At 42.8% G+C, this 18,310-nt stretch overlaps 1 protein-coding gene across 3 annotated transcripts in view; it reads left to right on the top strand.

Moving 5' to 3' along the window:
* Positions 1-2,597: 2,597 nt before the first annotated feature.
* LOC147883513 (uncharacterized) overlaps positions 2,598-18,310 on the top strand; it is a 48,183-nt gene continuing 32,470 nt past the window's right edge. Inside the window, exons 1-7 of one of the 3 annotated variants that reach the window (XM_087400065.1) lie at positions 2,598-2,982; positions 3,141-3,189; positions 3,525-3,751; positions 4,789-4,909; positions 7,336-7,505; positions 7,640-8,893; positions 16,181-16,235. In XM_087400065.1, the coding sequence (XP_087256191.1) occupies positions 3,536-3,751; positions 4,789-4,909; positions 7,336-7,505; positions 7,640-8,893; positions 16,181-16,235 (1,816 nt within the window). In that variant the 5' untranslated portion in view covers positions 2,598-2,982; positions 3,141-3,189; positions 3,525-3,535. Of the gene's footprint in view, positions 3,190-3,524; positions 3,752-4,788; positions 4,910-7,335; positions 7,506-7,639; positions 8,894-16,180; positions 16,236-18,310 lie in introns of all 3 variants that reach the window. The other 2 variants (XM_087400066.1, XM_087400067.1) reach the window with 2 other exon arrangements.

Consider the following 18,310-nt stretch of genomic DNA (forward strand, 5'->3'; position numbering starts at 1 on the left):
ACATGTATAGTATAGGCCATACAAGCTATAGTACATGCTCTTTTTTATTGTCCTTGGCATGGCTTAAATGGAGATGCCACATTTGTCCTTGCTTTTATTGAGTAATGGCCTCATCTGGGATTGTTCTAGCATTAGGACCATCGCTATCCAAGTCCAATACAATCATCTTTTATCAATTCCTTGGAAGGACTCTTTTATAATGCTTCTGGATTAGACTTGGACAAGAGATGTTGAGTAGGAGATGGATCTTGCTGTGGAGGCTATGGTCCTTAAAGCAAATCTTCTTCAAGTGTGGGGTCTCATTCGATGCTTCATATTGATGTGTTTCCACCTTGACATTGGAAGGGAAATCAATTACAAACTGAATTCATCTAGGTATGTGAAGTCAATGCTTGTTTCTTTTGGATATCTTGATTGATAATACTCTTTTATATGTACAACATCCCATAGTTATATGAGCCGGTATACAACATCCCATACTCTATTGTGTACAACATCCCATGATACTTTGAGTTAACCAAAAAAAAAACTAAAACAAAAAAGGTTATATACATTGCAAAATGGCTATTAATGTTAAGAATAGTGTAAATTCCACTTTTCTAGAGAGAACTATAGGGGCATAAGGACAATCCCTAACCCTAACCCTAATGCATAAAGTTCATATATTCTTCAATCATATTCATAATGCATGTAGTGTACAGTTACCTATCATGTACACTTCTCTCTCCCCTGCTTTCTCAACATGATATTGGAGCACATGGTTTCTTATGCTCACATCTTTGCAAAAGTTATTGCGCTTATCTTGTAGCCTAGAGAGAGACCTATATTTTGATTATTACAACACTTTGATGTGAGCTTCCTAGCTTATGATATCTCAGCTCAAAGCATTCAAACTCTTGTGTTTCCAAATTTCTATGAGTTTGACAGTCTGGTTGAACAATTGAGGAGAAAGTTCCTTTTTCTAGTGTTTCCTATCGGAGAGTCACATAGAGGTTTCCCTTGGGCACTCTATGCAAATTGCCTTGTGTGATGAAACCTTTAGAGCTTCGATCCGGAATAGCAAGGCCACCTCTACCTTTTGACACTTGCAGTGCATTCCAAGGAATATAATGAAACTTGCTCTTGCCAAGGGACTCTTCCCACCTCCACGAAACCCCCTTAGTAGCTTCTCCAATTCTAACCAATGACTCATTTATTTACGAAATGCCACATTAAGGCCACATATTTGTCACAAACAGTGAGCACATGGTGGATGACATTAATGTCCCTCCCCTTGCTCCCATGCATGATGGATTCTCCTTCCTTTCATTAATGCCCCTCTCTCATTGGATCCCTCCCTTGGGATTCCTTTCCTTCAATGAATGATCATCTCCCCCTTCCCTCAATGATCCCTCTCCTCTCACATTAATTGTTCCCTCCCCTCACGCTTTTTAACCCCTTCTTTCCCTCCTCTTTAGTTCCAAAGTAAGGGGCTTATGTCATGGAGGGGAAAAAGATGGGAAATAGGTATTTCCCTTATGTTTTACATGATGCATGAGGGGAAATAGAGGGGACCAAGGCAAATAACTCCAAGGCCTCTTGGTGCTATTTCCCATACCCTTGAGAACCATTAATGCGATACTTCTCTAGAGTCCTCACTCATTATGTTACATTTCTTCATAGCTGTCTCTCATTTTCCCTTTCACACACTATCATGCACTCTGGGAAAAACTTTAGATTTATGATCTTCCATGGGGAGAACATCCATCCCTATTTCCCTTGCATGACATAAGCTTAGTTATTTGCATTTTTGCATGAGATAATTCCAAAAGATGTCACTCTATTTAGGCCTCTTTTCCACCAGTAAATCTTATTTGGGGCGTTTTCTTATGCACCATGACATATTACCTATTAGAAAAGTCACACTAAATTTCACTTCATCTAATCAATTAATGTGGCTTAATCATAGGCGTGCAGCACAAAGGTCACATTTCACTTGGAAACCATGAAAATTATATGTTCCATAGGGTGCACAAATTTCAAAGTTTTGATCTCCCCATGGAGGGAAGGGACTTGGGTATGAATGGGAGCCACTTGAGGGTGACTTGGGGTCACAAAGTCCATTCCATTTCCTTCTTCATGTGCCTTTAACTGAACTATCTTCCCTTTTGCACAATCCATTACCACTCAGCAGCTACAATGGCAATTTTTGCCCTTTTGCACTGATTGGGCTAGGCAAGATGTGTTCGCAACACAACGCATTTGGATTGTAGGTAGTAGCATACAAAGCTCCTTCCATCTTTCTCTCTCACAAGACAAACCAAGACTAGGTAAGTTGTGCAGGGTACTTCGATCTCCTCTCACCCTCATCGGTATCCATCTCATCATTAGGCAGGGTCATTGGAATATCAATCGTGATTATCCAATCGAAAGTGTTCCGTAATCATAAACTGGACACTGCACGATAGCTGGCATGAACTTTAATCATACACCGATCAATCTGTTGCCAGTGGTGCCAACTCCTTCGTCCATTGATGGCTGGGAATTCGGGACAGCCGCCAGTTTGTTTTGTTTGTAGAGCCGGCTATGCTGTGTAGACAGAGACATCTCATGGAAAACTCTTTCCCCCCACTGGTCAGCGGTGGCTGGTTGAAAACCCAATGAAACCAACCCCACTTTCACCCTCGATTGGCTACTTCTTGACCTTCTCCTTCCACCATATTCCAATTCCCTAATCAACTTTAAGCTCCTCATATACCTTTGATTCGTAAACATCCAGCTCACAATCTTGGACTCGCATCTTTGTTGTAGTTCACTTCATTTATTGAACTTCCAATCCAGTGAAAGCCATTTGTCAGTGAGCTGGTTCACAAAATTCCAATGTTTTTTTTGGCGTGAACAAGCGTCTGCTGGTTCACAAAATTTCAATATTTTTTTGGCGTAGACGCTTGTGTGAGCAAAATGTCGCCCGATGGAAGTGTTCCGGCATGAGATAGATCTTCCGTACGTTTTGAAAGATCAACTTTGTCCGACTCTGTCGTATGAAAACGTGTTTTGATGACTTTTCGGGACTAGCTGCTCGCGCCTGTCTGTTGAAGCTCCCAATTTAATGACAGCCAAGGCAGCAAATTGTTGAAGCCATTTTCGATTGCGGGATGCAGGATAGTCCGCACTGCATGTAGTACAATCACAACCTACTATTGACTGCTTGTAAGATGTGCCATTTCTCTAATCTTTTTTGCTGTTTCAACCTTCTCATTGCTTATTCTTTGTGAAATACAAATCAGATTGCTAGACAACTGTAGTTTTGACGATACAATCGAGCCTTCTTCTCATGCTACATGAATATAGAGCAAAGATCCCTTAAAGTTACAATCCGGCAGTCTTAAAGGGACTAGCAGCTTATCTCTTCAATTACTGACTGTTCTCTATGTATATTTTTGCGTACCCATCGCTTCACTTTGAGAGCAATAGTATCTTACTCAAAGCTGCACTAAGGGTTTTTCTAATCATCTGGTGTAATGGATGTTCATTCCCATGTGTAGGTATTAGAGGAATGGATCATGATGAAGCCGATTTTGGAGACAATTTCTTTGGCGAAGAGGACGAGGTATTGGTAGACATGGAGGTGGTGAGGGAGGGAATGAAGCTTGTTCCTCTTTCTGACATGTGCTTTGGAGAACCAGATGGCGTCATGGATGTGGAATCCTCTATGAAAGAGCACATTCTGAGCCCTTTGAAATATACGATGCCGGACCAGATAAATTTTCAGGTCTCTCTCTCTCTCTCTCTCTCTATATATATATATATATATATATATATATCTATTTCCCAGGCAGCTTGTAGCAGAATAGGGGTCCACGGACCATACTAGCGCTCAAATCTCACTCCACATTTTGCACAGAATAGAGATGCTCAAATTTGCATCGTTACTTAGCAAAAGGGAGCACAACAGTGTCATTATCATGCTCCTCTGAAGAAGACTGATTGAAAGTTCAAAACTTTCCCGAAGTGTGCTCCATGTAGACAGCCTAGAGCTGACCTAATTGATGCAAGACTCTAGAAGCCTCCCACACCTGCTAGCCTCCCTTACTCCAGTCATAGAAGAGTAGTAATTTTGCTGAGCTTATAATTGATGGAAACAAATGAAAAAGGTTGCAGTGCCAGTTGAGGTCTTAACATTTGGCACAAGGAGCAAACTTAACAATGTGGGCACTGTACTTCTCCCTGTTCCCCTAGCTGCCTATTCAGCATACACATGATCACTTTCCTTCAATTCAAGAAGTAAGCAAAAGGCCCTTAATATTTGAATGGTGCATGAGGATGGAGTATGGTTCATTGAGAATTATATTTGAAGCATACTTTTTGAGTGGCAAACCTTCAAACGAGTGCAGGTGGATAAGGATAGTTACGAAAGGCTTATTGGTATTGGGGTAGGACCCTCAAAGGGTTTCATGAGCATATGTTCATATAAGTATAGGTAAAGGATTATAACGGAAGTGTTGTAACTTGTGAATGCCTCGTGGAGGGCTAGTGTATAATAGAAGATTTTTTCTAAGGGGGGGAAAGATCATCTTTGCATTTTTTAAAAGGGGGGAAAAGATCCTCTTTTAAGGCAGGGAAAATATCATCTTTGCTTATAATAGAAGATTTTTTTTGACGGGGGAAAAGATCATCTTTGATTTCTGGTGTGAGTATGGATTTGGTTTATGAGGCACTTCTTGACTGAGGTTCTTCGTTTGTTAATGAAAGGTTGCCGGGTTTCTTTGCATAAAAGTCCAGCTTAATTATATGGATTTTATGTCTTAGGGTTCTATAAAACAAGAAATTGGAGCTGGAGGCATCGAGTATCCAGGAAAGAAGAGATTTGAAGATGGTAGTGGACAGGATATTGTCAAGAATGCCAAAATAGAAGCTAACGAGATTGGAAGTAAGCCACCGAGCCAAGTCTTCAGTGATGTTGGAGCAGAAACTTTATTAAGAGTTAACTGTGCATCATGTATCTTTAGGTGCAGCTTAAGCTTCAACTCTTGCAATTGACATGTTTTCATTAATTTCTTTCAACAGGTTTTGGAAGGACATAAAAATGCTACATTGCTGATAGGATGCCTTTGATTACATTGAATTGTCTTTGTATTCCCTCTCTCTCTCTCTCTCTCTCTCTCTCTCTCTCTCTCTTGCATTGCTGAGCATCCAAAGGGGACTCTCATCTTTCTTTGTCAACCTAACCATGACTCGGAGTTTTGGCTCCAACCAAGGGAGTTTCTTTAACCTAAGGCCCTTTGATTGGGGTCTAACTTTGCCCATGTGTAGGGGTCCCCATTTGTAGAGGATGTCTCACTCTCGATGCACCTTGGATTTGAGTGGTGGCCAGATGTAGTACATGTGCTGACCACTATCTTGTGAGCGAAACCATCCCGCTTTTTGAAACAATATTCTTCTCTGTGTCCAAGCTTGCCACAATATCCACATTTCTGCCCGTCCTTGGTCTTTGCTTTAGATGCCTTGCTTATGAATGCGTGTTCCTGATCAATGGTCAGTACCTTGCGCCTCTCTTCGTCCAGTAGCATAGAAATCATTTTTGAGAGACTAGCATCATTGCTAACTCTTAAGATCTTAACAAGATCATCATAAGCTGGTGTAAGGCTGGAAAGAAGTACAGCTTTAGAATCAGCATCTTCCATAGGAACACCAAGATCAGTAAGTTGTAGAAGGATAGAGCGCATTCGATTTAGATGCTCTCCAAGCGCCTGATTCTCCGTCATCTTCAAACCAAAAAATTGTTGTTTGAGTAATACCTTTGAATTTCGGAGCCTTCACCCAAACAAAGTCTCCACTGCAGTCCAGTTCTCGCATGCTGTCTTGGAGAGGTCAAGATAATTGGCTATACCTCTTCAAACCAAAAAATTGTTGTTTGAGTAATACCTTTGAATTTTGGAGCCCCGACCCAAACAAAGTCTCCACTGCAGTCCAGTTCTTGCATGCTGTCTTGGAGAGGTCAAGATGATGGCTATACCTCTGCCAAGTGCTCGCCCGAGAATTCCCAGAGCCTGATCTATTGATTCAGGAGAGTCATGAGCCTTTTCCCCCGTTGGTTTCTTCTCAGCACCTGACACAATCGACCAAAAGCCCTTCTCCATCAAATACAAACGAAGCGTGAGCTGCCAAATAGGAAAGTTGGTGCTGTTCTAAGTAACCAGCTTCACTGCGTGTTCGGATTTGCTCTCCATCCTCTCTACCTTGGCTCTGATACCACTGTTGGTATGTGGCTTGTATGATACTATTGCATGCAATAATAAAACAGAAATCACTATCTATTTCATAAACTAAACATCTGATGCAAAATATTGCAATGAGAAAGAAGTGAGCTCTATCCTGTATTCACTTTTATTCATCTCCTCAGCTCGACCGAGCTTGTTTGAGTTACAACTGAATCTACACACACACTCTACTTACAACCTAAAACATGAGCCATATTATAGAGGAGGATTGAAGGTAGACATCGCCAAGCTCATCACGATCCGGCCATCGCGGAGAAATTGCAGCAGCTGATCACAAACGCGGCATCAGAGGGAGCCGAGGTCACAGCAAGACCATCAACCAACTACGCTTAGATTCCTCCATGCATCTGGCCATGGAGCTCAAACGCGGCATCAGAGGGAGCCGAGGTCACAGCAAGACCATCAACCAACTACGCTTAGATTCCTCCATGCATCTGGCCATGCAGCTCCATGTGGAGTTGATCTACCAACTCCCCTTGCTCAACCATGCACTCAGCCCAAACTAGAGTTTGCATGTCCCAACAAGGTGGAGATCGAGGATGTTTAGATCTTGAAGTGCAGGGTCACATCTTTCGTTTGAGTCCTCATAGAGGAGGCCGAACATGATAAGCACAAGATTTATTCCTGTTTTGTAGACTCCAGGATGGCCTTTGATTGTGTGCCTCGAGCAATGACATACCCACGCTAGATTATATTGGAATTCTCCAGGCAATTGGAAAGGTCTAGCTGATTCAATAGCAGGGCTGTCTGGACCAGTTTCTAGCAAACATGGGGTTTCCCTTTATCTCCCATGCATGCTCTTTGCCTACAGCTCATTAATAAATGAAAGAGGATAGAATCTCATTTCCATGTCCCCAAAGTGGACACGAAGCTGTCTCTTGTTTTGGAGGGACGAAAAGTTGGTATCCTTGATTATTGAAATCACAATTTTAATGCGAGAGCACATACTATAATTATATTTTCTTCCTCATGTGTATGGTCAGTGTTTTACACCTCTGTTGTGTTTTTTCGATCTGAAAAGTGTGATTGCTTTGTTTTTCAGTTCAACTATGTTTAATAATTTTGAATTAGTCAGGTCTTGACTCAGTGGAGGCTATTGGGGAAGTAACAACGGTGGCTGCAAAGGTGGCTGCAGAAATTGGTGCCAATGTTGCTACCAGTGGTGTTGTAGCAGAAACTGGCCCTCGTCCAGACTTCAGCTCCTGGACGGTGCAAGATGATCTTATGTTGAAAAATGCTATGGAGGTTCTTGTCTTTGCTACTAAGGACATTTAAAGGCTATCATAGTTTTTTGTTGGCAGGGTATCTTTGTCTTGTATCATTTTGCTTTGAATAGCATCAGTTGAAAACAAACTGACGTGGTCGACTTGGGATTTTAGGCGGGTGCAGCTATGGAGGCACTTGCAAGAGGTGCAGTGAAGTTCTCACAACGTTATACAGTAAGAGAGCTCAGAGAGCGATGGCGAGCTCTTTTGTATGATCCAGAAGTTTCAGAGCAGGCAGCAATTCGGATGCTAAAAAGTGAAGCTGCTGCAACAAATCCTGGGAAACTGTCTTTTTTGAACAGGCAAAAAGATCCACAAGATGCTCTGAGAAAACGGAAGCTGAACAGTGTCCGGACACATTATTACAAGATGAGGAAACGTATTGCTGCTGAAAAATTTATTGATGATGGTGAAGCCCTACCAAATAGGATAGCCACTGATATTATTTGTAGAGATTCTCCCCCAAAATCTTTGCTTGCCCCATTAGATGTGTGCACTTTTGAGCCTGGTGAAACAATCCTGAAGGAGCTGGAGCCTTGTGTAGAAGAGAGTACCTTTTCTCAGCTGGTCAGGCTGCTGGCTGTGGGAGGAGTTGGGGCAGTTGTTCAAGCACTTCCATCTGCTGCTGCTGGTGATCAACTCCAGGAAACAACACATGGTCGTGAGCATATGGTCTGTGTTTTGAATACTGAAGATACAAATGTCCCTTCCCCTCCTCCTGGTTCAATCATGCACTCGCCATCCTTCTTTCCCCCTGTAGATTCACCATTGGAGATTGAAGGTGAGGAAAACGAATCAAGTATTTCAGGTGGAGAATATGAAGGGACTGATGACTTTGAGATATCTGCGCATGAGTTATTGCCAGCCATTTCAGAGGAAAAAAAGAATAATTCAAGGGTAGCACCAGTTGGTAAGAAAGAGCCCACTTTAGATAACCTAGAGAGCAGTGGAAGAGATTCCATTGACACTCAGGGTTTGACTGCTGCTGTGCAATCTGGCATGTTAGATGGAATTGTTCAGAAGAATGACAAAGAAGCAATTATTCGAAATGCTGGAATTCACATCAGGAGAAGTTGTGGGATAGCTTTGACATCAATAGGTCCAATGAAGGAGAAGTCTTATCCCGAGGATCTTTTTGCAGCTGCTGCCAACCATCAGTCTAAATCCTATTCTAATCTACCCACATGTGCAGAACATGGAGTAGCCTTTGCTTCGCATCCAGAGTTTTCCGGCCAAATTGAGGAAGGTCTATGGTATGAAAATGGTGTGTTAGCACCCAGAAATGGGACAGGTGCTTCGCAGGAGAAGTATGAGGAGAGTTTGGAAAGTGAAGAAGAAATGCCAAGTTTTTCGGATGTGGAAGCAATGGTACGCTCACTTTCTTTCTCTTTGTTGCTGTATTTCCTTTCTTTTCCACTTGTCAATGATATTCCATCTGTTTATAGGTTGATAGTAAAATTTAACATGTCCAATGAAGGGACGTGGGGGTTTGGGGGGGTGGGGGTGGGCATTTTTCTTGTTCAGATTGTGTCGTGGAGCATGACATTCTGTGCTAACTGTACTTGGCTTGCACCGAACCTAGGTTGTGCTTTTACTCCGGCATGGGATGTATCAGCGAGGGTAGTTAACCCTTGAGGCTAAGACCGACAAGGTGGAGGTCTAGGTGGAATAACAAATGCATCTAAATGTAGCTTTAGGGGCTGTGGCCTATAAGAGGCTTGGTCCTCATAATGTGGCTATTAATGATTGTGCAACCTGGATTCCTCATATGTGCACCAATTGTGACCTTGCAAAGGACTCGGCACCACCAATACGCAGTGAAGACCCTAGCTGGACGACAGTGTGCCAACTTGGTTGGTCTCAGTTAACATGGCCCAACCGAGTCAATTAGATGACTTGGGGCAACTCGGCGGTTATCTAATTCAACCATTTTGGTGGCATATTGAGTCTTTTAGTAAGGGGTCTAGCCATTCTCCCTCACATACATTTGCACAGGCTTGAGCATGCCGATCATAATCTTTTGTAGCCTCTAAAGGTGCTTCTAGAGAATAAAGAGGACATGGACTAGTGTTTGATGAGAGGAGAGTTTAGCTCTCCCCTAGTGGCTTGAAATGACCTGGCTGATCTAGAAGGGGCCCACCGCTGAGTTCTTGGAATAAAAACTGCCTGGGATGGTGTCCTCACTCCTTGTTCATCCTTCCTTTTGCTGATTTTCTGCTCCAAGATAGTGCCATATAACTTTGCCATTAGGCTACTTACCATGATTGTCCGATATTTCTTTTACATCTTGCTATCTCCCTGCTTATGAATGGGTACAATCTTGCTTATCTGCCAATCTAATCGTAACCCCTTCCTCTAAAGCAATGTTCATAAGCCTGGTAAGCATTTGAGATAGAGAGAGAGAGAGAGAAAGAAAGAAAGTCTATTAATGTCCACGGGAGACCAACAGATCTATGGGACAGCAAAAGAACCATCTAGTACATTTGCTTTAGGGAGGGAACCTGACAGCTCCCAGGGAGTGCAAAAGCAACCCCAATTATTTAGATAGATAGATAGATAGATAGATAGATAGAGAGAGAGAGAGAGAGAGAGAGAGAGAGAGAGAGAGAGAGAGAGAAGGAGAAGTAGAATTTATTAGCGTCCTCGGGGGGCCAAAAATGACCCATGGGACCCATCTCAATACAATGTACAAAGAGTCTCCTCAAGGAGAGGGGTCAGGAGTCTATGAGTTCCTGACGACAAGTAAAAAGACGAGTGACAAAAGATCCCAAAGCTGCCGGAGAGGCAGTGGAGAGAACTGATGTCAACTGAGCGGAGTCCTCCAGTATCTACTGGTAGTCCTCCCTAATATGTGCATAACGGGGGCACTGTAGAGCTACATGTGCCTCCGTCTCAACTGTCTGCATGTCTAGGCTGGTGTATCCAAGCTCCCTGCTCAATGGCAAATGTATGAGATCTGGTACGGAACGTGGCTATGTTCCTGCGATATAGAAGGGGGATAGGTGTGCTAATATAAGGCTGAGCATGCGTCTCTATGGACATGTATGTAGACCAACATGAGGGATTTATGTTGTTTTTATACTATTCCAACTTTACCCTCTTTTCACTTGTCAGCCAGTGATTCTGCAAAGTGCTCAGTAAAGACAGTTGAAAATCTTGCATGTTGACCTTTGTAGGTGGCATGGTCAAATATGCTTCCACTTTCCATGTGTTGAACCATTTTCTTATGTTGGTTGCCCATCCTGTGCAGATGATCTTACTTTTGTAGTTCTTTTGAAGCTTTGTGCTGGCCTTTCATGCTTTATGAGGCAGCCTATCAGGTTGCATTTGCTGTACCTCTATTAGGTATTGCATAACTCTGATCAATGCATGAAATTTAATCGGTCTCCTTCCCGTTTCCAACGGAAGTACTGAGTATGGAGTAGTGGGTTTGACACAAAGGTGTCGCCTTAACAAAGCTTTTTGCATTTTCTCAATATCATTCCATGTAGAGGCTGAAATGCTGCCTCCCCATACTTCCACTCCATATAATACTGTCTGCACTACATATGCATCAAACAATACATTTCGAAATTTCCAGTTCTTGGTGTCGGTGTGCCTGCAATCATTCTCAAACTGGTAGCACTTCCCCCAGCTAGTGTCCATCCTTCTGTGTATACATTGCCACCATCTATGATCTGCCGGGATATCAACCCCTAAGTATTTGAAGGTGCTGAGATACTCAATAATCTGTCCACCAAAGGTGATCTGAGAGAGAGAGAGAGAGAGAGAGAGAGAGAGAGAGAGAGAGAGACGATATGATACGGTTATATGAAAGTCCTCTTGAGACTCTTCCAAATTTATGGGATTGGTGATCACTATCAACAAATAGTGATCTTTTACATCCGGTGAAAGAAAATAATGTAGACTTACTATATTGTTAGATGAGCTGGCTTGTGTGCTAGCCCAAGTATCTTGTTGTGGTGTTCCGAAACTTTATTTAGATAACTCCCTAGCTTTGTAGCTGGCTGCTGTAACAGATTTTCAAGTTGCCTCTTTTGTCTCTTTATCTTTCCCTGATGTGTGCATAGGCCTACATCTTAAGAGTACATGTGGCTCATTTCCCGCCTCCCCTGTGGGGCGTATTTTACATATTCTTTCTTCTCTTGGGACCCTAGGTCTTGCCCACCTTCCCCCTCTCCACTTCTCGATCATGTGAGCTGGTTCTCATTTTGCATATTAAATGCATTTTAAACATTGATAGGTCTTCCCCAAGGTTTTTTTGCATCCCATAGCTGTCCATTGGGGTAATGTCCGGTTTGTAGAACTGCATTTTATCTCTTGGGTCTTGCCATAATTTTTGTAGCATCTTCTTCGCCACTAGCTGTTATACCACATAATTCCATATGTTATACCACATGCATCCTCTGTTGGAAAGGTCACCTCCCCATCTGTAAGCCCCCATATGAGGAGAGCATGGAGGAGGGAGACCTAGGCAAGAGCTGCCACATGGGCATCTGTTTGGATGCCATGTGGGCAGCATGTCGAAAGGAAAGAACATGGAGAGGGGGCTGCCACATGGGCAGTACCTCACAGAAAAAGAGGATAAGGGGAGGCCACATGGACAACATCAAGGCTGTCATATGGGCAGCACTTTTGGACATATACTTGGAGCTCCAAGCCTGCATCAGATGGCGACTTGGTGCAGGAAAGATGGCGGGGGCATCAAGCCCTTGATATGGCCTGGCAAAGAGGCGACTGAAGAGCAACATGGCGGGGATGCTCTGGGTAGCAGGCTCCTTGATGGCGAGATGGTACAGCAGGGTAGTGGGCAGGCACATGGCCTGTAAACATGTATGTCAGCCTAGGTAGGCAGCCCTCCAAGCTCAGTTTGCCGCTCTTCCTTCTCTCCCAGTCCTCCAGGAATAGGCTCCAAGAGTAGGTCTCCTGCTGCTCCTGACAGCTTGTCTTTTGGTGCTCCAGAAGATGAGTAATGAGGGCTGGAGGCCCTCATCTTATAGGCCCCCAAGGGCCCTAAGAAATGGCCGACCCAGCAGGGGGATGAGCCGACCCCCTCTGGCCGACTTGGTTGGCTGGCACCAGCCGACCTGCTTGTCGGCCTGGTTGGCTGGCTCCATTTCCTATATAAGGGCCCCTTCTGTGCTGCTGCCAGAGACCCTACTCCAGGCCGTACACCTTCCCACAGACCCCCGCCATGCTGCACCATCATTCAAGGCCGGGCAGCAAGGTTGAGAAGATCATTTTGGACGGAAAGTCTCTAGACGCTCGAGGTGGAGCACGCGAGCTCGAGTCTAGAGAGAGCCAGAAGATAGGAGGAGTACCTTGTGGTAAGATCATACGACCACACCATTGGTGGGACTCTGGATCTATCTCTTTTGTATTGTGTCCATAGCTTTTGGACGGAAATATATTATTTTGGTGGTTTCTCTATCTGGCTGGTTCACTATTGATGAGTCTGCACATCTATGCTATGCACATAAGTTTAAGAAGTTTGTGATTCCACACCCCACACCACACTGTGTGAGCTCCTAGGCAATTCTATCAATCTTCTGCTGTGCGTACCCTCTGTTGGTCGATTTCTAACATCCTCTGATATATCAGCAGTTGTTATACCACATAATTCCATCCATTTCATCCCATCCAATCCCAGTGCCATCTGGTGGTGTGTGTAGCTTCCAATGTCCTGTGAGGTATCTTGTTGGCATCCATCTTCTCAACTTTGTTGAGGTAAGCCATGAATTGGCATAATGTCTTCCCTTCGGGAGGTATCATACCCATCTCAGCCAATAGGATGAGGTACGGTGTTTGAGCCTTAACCCTCGATTCTCCTATGAGAAAATTCTTGTGTAAAGTTTCTATTCTTTTTCAGTAGGTCCTTGAGAGCCCGGAAGCCGATGCTAGACATCCATAAAGGATCATTGTTTATACAAGCATTGTGTATAGAAACTATCTCATTTCCCAATTCCACAGGTGTGCCTTCCTGCACTTATTTTGGAAGCTGTACAAAGCTTTCAAACCCCTAGGATTATTCTTTCTACACATGTATTCCACTTGCAATCATCCGTAAATTCCAGCCTTAGGTATTTATAATTATTTGATTGTTTTCAAAGGCTCCCCTTCAAAATTGACATCAATCTGTTGATCGTAAGTCCTAATCAACATGAATTTTGTCTTGGCTATGCATGCATTCCCAAGTGTCTGCAGAAGTCCCCTAGTTCATCCAAATGTGCTTGCTCTTTGCGAAGAAGACCACATCGTCTGCATAAATAAGCAATAGTAAAGCATACGTTGCAATTTGGACACCTTCTTTGCCATTTATTCTCATCTAATCTTCCAGAGCATAGAGACCAAAAAGACTCGACGAGAAGGGACGGTCTTGTTTGACCCTTGTGTCACTGCTTATGAAGGATTTCCCTTTGGACCTTGACCCATCCACAAATGGTTGTGCCAGCTCATATAGATGATATGTAGCCTCTTTGAGTTTGTGGAATCGTGTCAAAGGTTTTCTTGACATCTACAAAGCAACAAAATACAGCCTATTTTTTATATTTGGCTCCTTTTGATGTAGCCCTTATGGCAATTAAATGTTATATTGTCGAGTGTTTGGGGTGGAACCTTGATAGGATGGTGCCCTGACCCCTTGTGTCTTTGCCCAATAGCTGATTTTTTGCTTATGAATAGTGCCATACAGTGTGCATTTAAAAAAAAAATGTGGGTGAGGACTTTCTCCATGTCCTCATCCTCACTCTGTTGTACTCCCTCCATCCGGATGTTATGTGCTTTCTCCATGTGAAAAAGAGGGGATATGTCTGCAATCCTCATGTGAGTGTCCACCCCGGGTTAGTAGGTTTGTGGAGCCATGCACTTTGGCTTTGTACTACCTCTGGTCCCTTGCTAAAACATCTCCTGACCTGGTCAAGTAACTACTTGACTTTGGAGGGGTTCATCTTTGAACTAGAGTCCAAAGCAACATGGGATAAACACACAAACAACCCATAGGGGTTTGAGCTAGCAGCTCACCTCACAACCGTAGGCTCATTACATCGAGCCACCCCCGAGCTAGAGGTCTAGAGCACTGTGAGAACAAGCTAGCCTCGAGGTTAGAACATGCATCCGTACCACATGCCCCTCTGAGCTATTGCTCTAAAGCCAGTAATTCTATGTCCAGAGGAGAGTCCACTCCTTAGATCCTTGATGCTGAGCCCCTGACCTATTCTTATAGATCAAGCGCTAGATACCCTTTGCAGTATGTCCTAAACTTAGGTTGCATGTCCAAAGTAGCTTTTCTTTTCTTGGGGTCCACGCTTTGCCATCTTTTAGCTCTACATACATATACATACATATACATATACATATACATATACATGTGCATGTGCATGTGCATATAGCATTACATATACATATATGTGTATGTACCTATAGAGGTACGTGTTCATGTACTTGTACACATGTACGTTGTACATGTACAAGTGCACATGTACTTGTACTCATTTATCTATACACGTATAGGTACATGTACATGTGTATAGGTATAGGTATAAGTACATATACATGTACAAGTACATGTAGACATATATGATGTATATGTATGTATACGTACATGCACACATGTATATGTAGATGTACATGTAAATGTGTATATCTACATACATAGTCACCCGTCCAAACGTTCATTCTACATATGTACATGTACATGCACATATCATGTGCGCAAGGGGTTGTACATGGCGCGAGGGGGGGATGTGTGCACATGCACGCAAGGGGGGGGGGGTTGCGTATGCAGTCACCCGTCCAAACGTTTGGATTTACATATACATATACATATACATGTACATGTACATATAGATACGTATACATAGACATATATCTACATACAAAGTCACCCATCCAAACGTTTGGATCTAGTTTAGGCCAAACCCAAATGTGGTCCCAATAAGTAATCCTTGACAATAGACTCTTCAAAATTTACATTTTATCTAAATCAACATTCTACAATCATGGAATGTGCAATGCGCATCTATACATGGGGCATATGTGTAATTGTACATTGTTGAATGTCATGGACGTTTTCATCATCCAACATTCAAATTTCAGATTTCATAGTTCATGGATCTTCAAACACAACGTTCACTAAATCAGCTGACCAGATCTCCTCAAATTTGGAAAAATCCCGTTTGGCAAATGAGTTTGTTTTGAATGGCCGCAAACATTTGGATCGTCTCTATTCAGTAAAAAACACTTGTGCATGCACCCATGCACATACAGACATATTTCGCACAAGCACCATAGCTCGTGAAGGACTGGAAGGAGGCCTTTGTCCTGTTTTACAGGGTATGTAGGGGCTTGAGTGCATCTCTTTAATTTTCAGATTTGTCCAGGATAGAACAGAACTCCCATATGTATTACTGTCTGTTGGAGGATATGCTTATTCTAATATAAATGTTGCAAGAGGATGAATAAACAGTTCTCACTAGGTCGACGGGACCAATAAATTGCATTGTTGCTCATGTTTGGGATTCAGACGGAGTATGCAATTTTAGAAAATGAAAGTTGATTCCTGACTGTGGAACTTGGGTATTGTTAGAGTGGTGTGCTTGTAGGTTGCCACGTCAGTTAGTGAGAGTCCTGCCTTATGGATTTCTTCTTTAAACACAGATATTAGACATGGATCTGGACCCAGCATTTGATGAGGATGTATCAGCACGTGCAGGTATTCCAATAATTTCTGTTTGTCAAGAAGTTTGGATTGTGTCTTGGCTGAATCGTTATTTCCTTCATGTCTATGTCTATCTGATGAGTTTTCCCTGAAAGTTTAGTCTAATCATTGAAAGTGTTTTTGTAGAGGATGTTCCTTGTATTTGGTGGTTGGATCATCAGGTTCTAGCATGCTTTGCTGCTCTATTAGAACAGTTTGTTCATCTTGTTAAGTACGTAAACGATTTCTGCTGTTTTCTCAAAGGGGGAAAAACATGGCTTAGCAAGCTCATTTGTACTCCGGAGGTTTATCTTAACAGCTGGAATATGCCATCTAAAACAGTACATGCTGAAATATCTTCTTATGAAGATTCATCCAATGTTACAAAAATCCCTTTAACATCTTCTTATTTAATCACAGAGCTATCTTTTTAGATTTGGTCTTGTAAGAAACAGGGTGCATCCCAGGAAATATCATCTTTTTTTTGCATCACCGGTGGGTAGAGGGAACCTGTTGCTCACTTTTAAGGGGGGAATCTTAAGGAAGCTTTAGTTTCCTTTTTAATCATCTAAGGAACTTGAAGTTTTAATTTCAGCTTATTGCTTTGTAGGCCACAATATGTGATTGTAATGCTTTTCTGAAGCAATGATATTCCAGACAGTTTCAGTGGCTTGTGATGTCGGACTGCTAGTTGCACTATATGTTAAAGTAACATGACTGATTTTTGTACGTTACTAGAGAAATAACTTCACTGAAGAATTTTTAATCAGGCTTTTGTTCTGTTATGTCCTATTGGTATCTTAATAATGCAACACGGTCTTGGTCTTTTCTCATTCCACCCACACAATTTACAAAGGTAAAGGGTGTCAAGGAGAATTGGAACAAGGGGAAGGTTTGAGAGAGTAATGATTGTTTTACAAGACAAAAAGATAAAGGTTTATTTAGAACAAGAGTTCATTCTAGTTTCTTTGATTGTCACAATTTTATTTGGTAGTATCCATTCTTCCTAGGAATACTTGAACCCTCTCTTTTCTTTATTTGTGCATTCCTTTAGCACTTTCTGTAGTACCAGGGGATTCTTTTTGTGTATTTGATCCAAATCTTGTCTCTTGGCAAGTACTCCAATGAAAAATGATGTAGGCAATTGGGTGCATGTAATGTCCATCTCAAATCTCCATGTATGCCTTAAACTCTATTCTTTTAGGGTACAGAATGTAATGAAACAACAAGAGTAAAATTTCCCTTTATTCATTGCCACTTGTATTACATTTATATCATAGGTCTCTAGGCATTGATTGTACCTCCACATTGGCTTTGCTCATCTTGTATCTTTGCGCTGATGCATTTTTTTCAGTTGTGAAATTCCATTCTCTTTTCATCATACATGTTGTGAAAGAAAGAACGGACAAGAAGGATGACCTCATCCATGGAGCCATGCCAGCGAAGAGGAGGAGGCATGTGGGGGTTCTTGTATTCACATGTTAGATTATGAGTTGTGTGGTTTGAACACACCCTTGGGGCACTTTTCTCTCTGATTAGGAGGCTTTTCCCTAGGGTTAGTATTAGGGTTAGCTTCCTTTGTAGAGGATATATTCCTCATTTCGGTCTTAATATAACTCTTGCATTCTCAATACATCTCCACATTTTGGTGTATTAAAAGTGGCAGCGGAAGATGCAAGCAAACTGAAGCTACAGAATCACACAGAGAACACTAGAGACAACAAGATGTGCCACAAACAGATTTGCTGTAACTCAGCCCTTAAACCAGGGCAGCAACTGCAATACAGGGAGTCCTGAATAGGATGAGAAACAGGAGCTGCAGAAGGGGCTGAACTGGAGCAGAGGATAGGGGCACAAGGAGGCTGGAGCCTGAGAGCACGGAGGCTGGAGGAGCCTGAAGCGAGGAGGCAGGAGCCTGGGAACGAGGAGGCTAGAGGAGCCTGAAGCGAGGAGGCAGGATCCTGGGAACGAGGAGGCTGGAGGAGCCTGGAGCGAAGAGGCAGGAGCCTGGGAACAAGGAGACTGGAGGAGCCTGGAGCGAGGAGGCAGGAGCCTGGGAAAGAATGAGGGATCTGCAGAGGGAGCGTGGG

Source organism: Dipteris shenzhenensis, chromosome 28 (genome assembly GCF_047967505.1).
Source record: "Dipteris shenzhenensis isolate YYH24624 ecotype China chromosome 28, Dip_SZ_1.0, whole genome shotgun sequence".
NCBI classification, from domain to species: Eukaryota; Viridiplantae; Streptophyta; class Polypodiopsida; order Gleicheniales; family Dipteridaceae; genus Dipteris; species Dipteris shenzhenensis.